This window comes from Myotis davidii, unplaced genomic scaffold (genome assembly GCF_000327345.1).
Source record: "Myotis davidii unplaced genomic scaffold, ASM32734v1 scaffold811, whole genome shotgun sequence".
In the NCBI taxonomy this organism is placed as follows: Eukaryota; Metazoa; Chordata; class Mammalia; order Chiroptera; family Vespertilionidae; genus Myotis; species Myotis davidii.
This window is the reverse complement of record NW_006283149.1, coordinates 437,217-438,501: the sequence shown is the minus strand read 5'-3', so window position 1 is coordinate 438,501 and position 1,285 is coordinate 437,217. Positions and strand designations below refer to the sequence as shown.

Genomic DNA, 1,285 nt, shown 5'->3' with positions numbered 1-1,285 from the left:
GGTACCGGGCCAGCCGCTGGGCTGTGGGGAGAGGGCCACGGGGTGACCGGGGGGGCGCGTGGAAGTGCGTCTGCAGGGCCCTCGCCACCTCCGAGGGGCGGAGGACGCACCTACACGCCAACCGGATGCGGGTGAGATTCTCAACCCATTTCGCAGATGGGAAAACCGATCCCCAGAGCGTGCTAAGGTCCCAGGGAGCAAGGCTGGGGTCGGGGGTGCGGGTGGGGAGGTGGTATGAGGCCCGTGGGCTGCCAAACCTTGGGTCCTATCCTTTTTGTTTGTTGGTTGGTTTATTCCTCACCTGAGGATATATTTCCATTGATTTTATTAGGGAGAGTGGAAGAGAGGAAAAGACAGAGACATCGATGTGAGAGAGACACATCAATGGGTGGCCTCCCGCTGGAGCCCCCACCAGGGCCCGGCCCCGGGGGTGGAGCCTGAAACTGAGGTCCGTGCCCTGGACTGGAATCGAACCCGGGACCCACACCGGCTAGGGCCCCATCCCTTCCGGCACACACAGGGGCCGAGATGGGTTCACGTACAGCCCCCCACCCAGGGGCAGCCTTGTGGGCATGGAGTCTCGGGGGGACAGGAGCTTGGGAAGGCCTGGCCCTCTGAGTAGCGGGGGCCGTCCTGCCGGAGGCTCACACAGGGAGGCGGGTCCTGTAGGCCGTGGGGTGCTCAGGCCCAGGCGGGCTCCATCCCCACTCACCCCATCACCAGGGAGAGCCTTTAAGGACGCCCGCCACCAGGGGGCAGTGTCACCCACGCACAGGTCCCTTGTCCAACCTCCTGGTATGTAGGTTGATGCTCAACCACGGAGCCTCGCCGACAGGGCAATAAAAAATACATACATACATATATATATGTGTATATATTTTAAATATATTTTATTGATCTCAGAGAGGAAGGGAGAGGGAGAAAGAGAAACACCATCCCGGGTTCGATTCCGCTCAAGGGCACGTACCTCGGCAGCAGGTTCCCAGTTCCGATCCCGGTCCCGGTCCGGGGGGGGCATGCAGGAGGCAGCCCATCGACGTGTCTCTCTCACATGGGTGTTTCTCTCTGTCTCTCCCTCTCCCTTCCACTCTCTCTCGAAATCAATGGGGGAAAAATATCCTCAACTGAGGTTATAACTAAATAAAAAAATAATAAAAATCCACGGGAAAATGAGAATCCTCAGGTGAGGATTAACCAACAGAAATCAGCAACCCTGGAAGGATGCGTGTGTGTGCGTGTGTGTGTGCGTGTGTGTGTGCGTGTGCGGGCGGGCATGCACGGGGCT

At 58.8% G+C, this 1,285-nt stretch overlaps 1 protein-coding gene across 1 annotated transcript in view; it reads right to left on the bottom strand.

Annotated features, from left to right (window-relative positions):
• Positions 1–1,285, bottom strand: part of ATP10A (ATPase, class V, type 10A) — a gene marked incomplete at its 5' end in the record, with an annotated part of 73,211 nt that overhangs the window by 29,377 nt on the left and 42,549 nt on the right. The window contains 1 exon segment of the mRNA XM_015563002.1: positions 1–21. This exon segment is cut by the window's left edge and continues 23 nt beyond it. Within this exon segment, the coding sequence (XP_015418488.1) occupies positions 1–21 (21 nt within the window).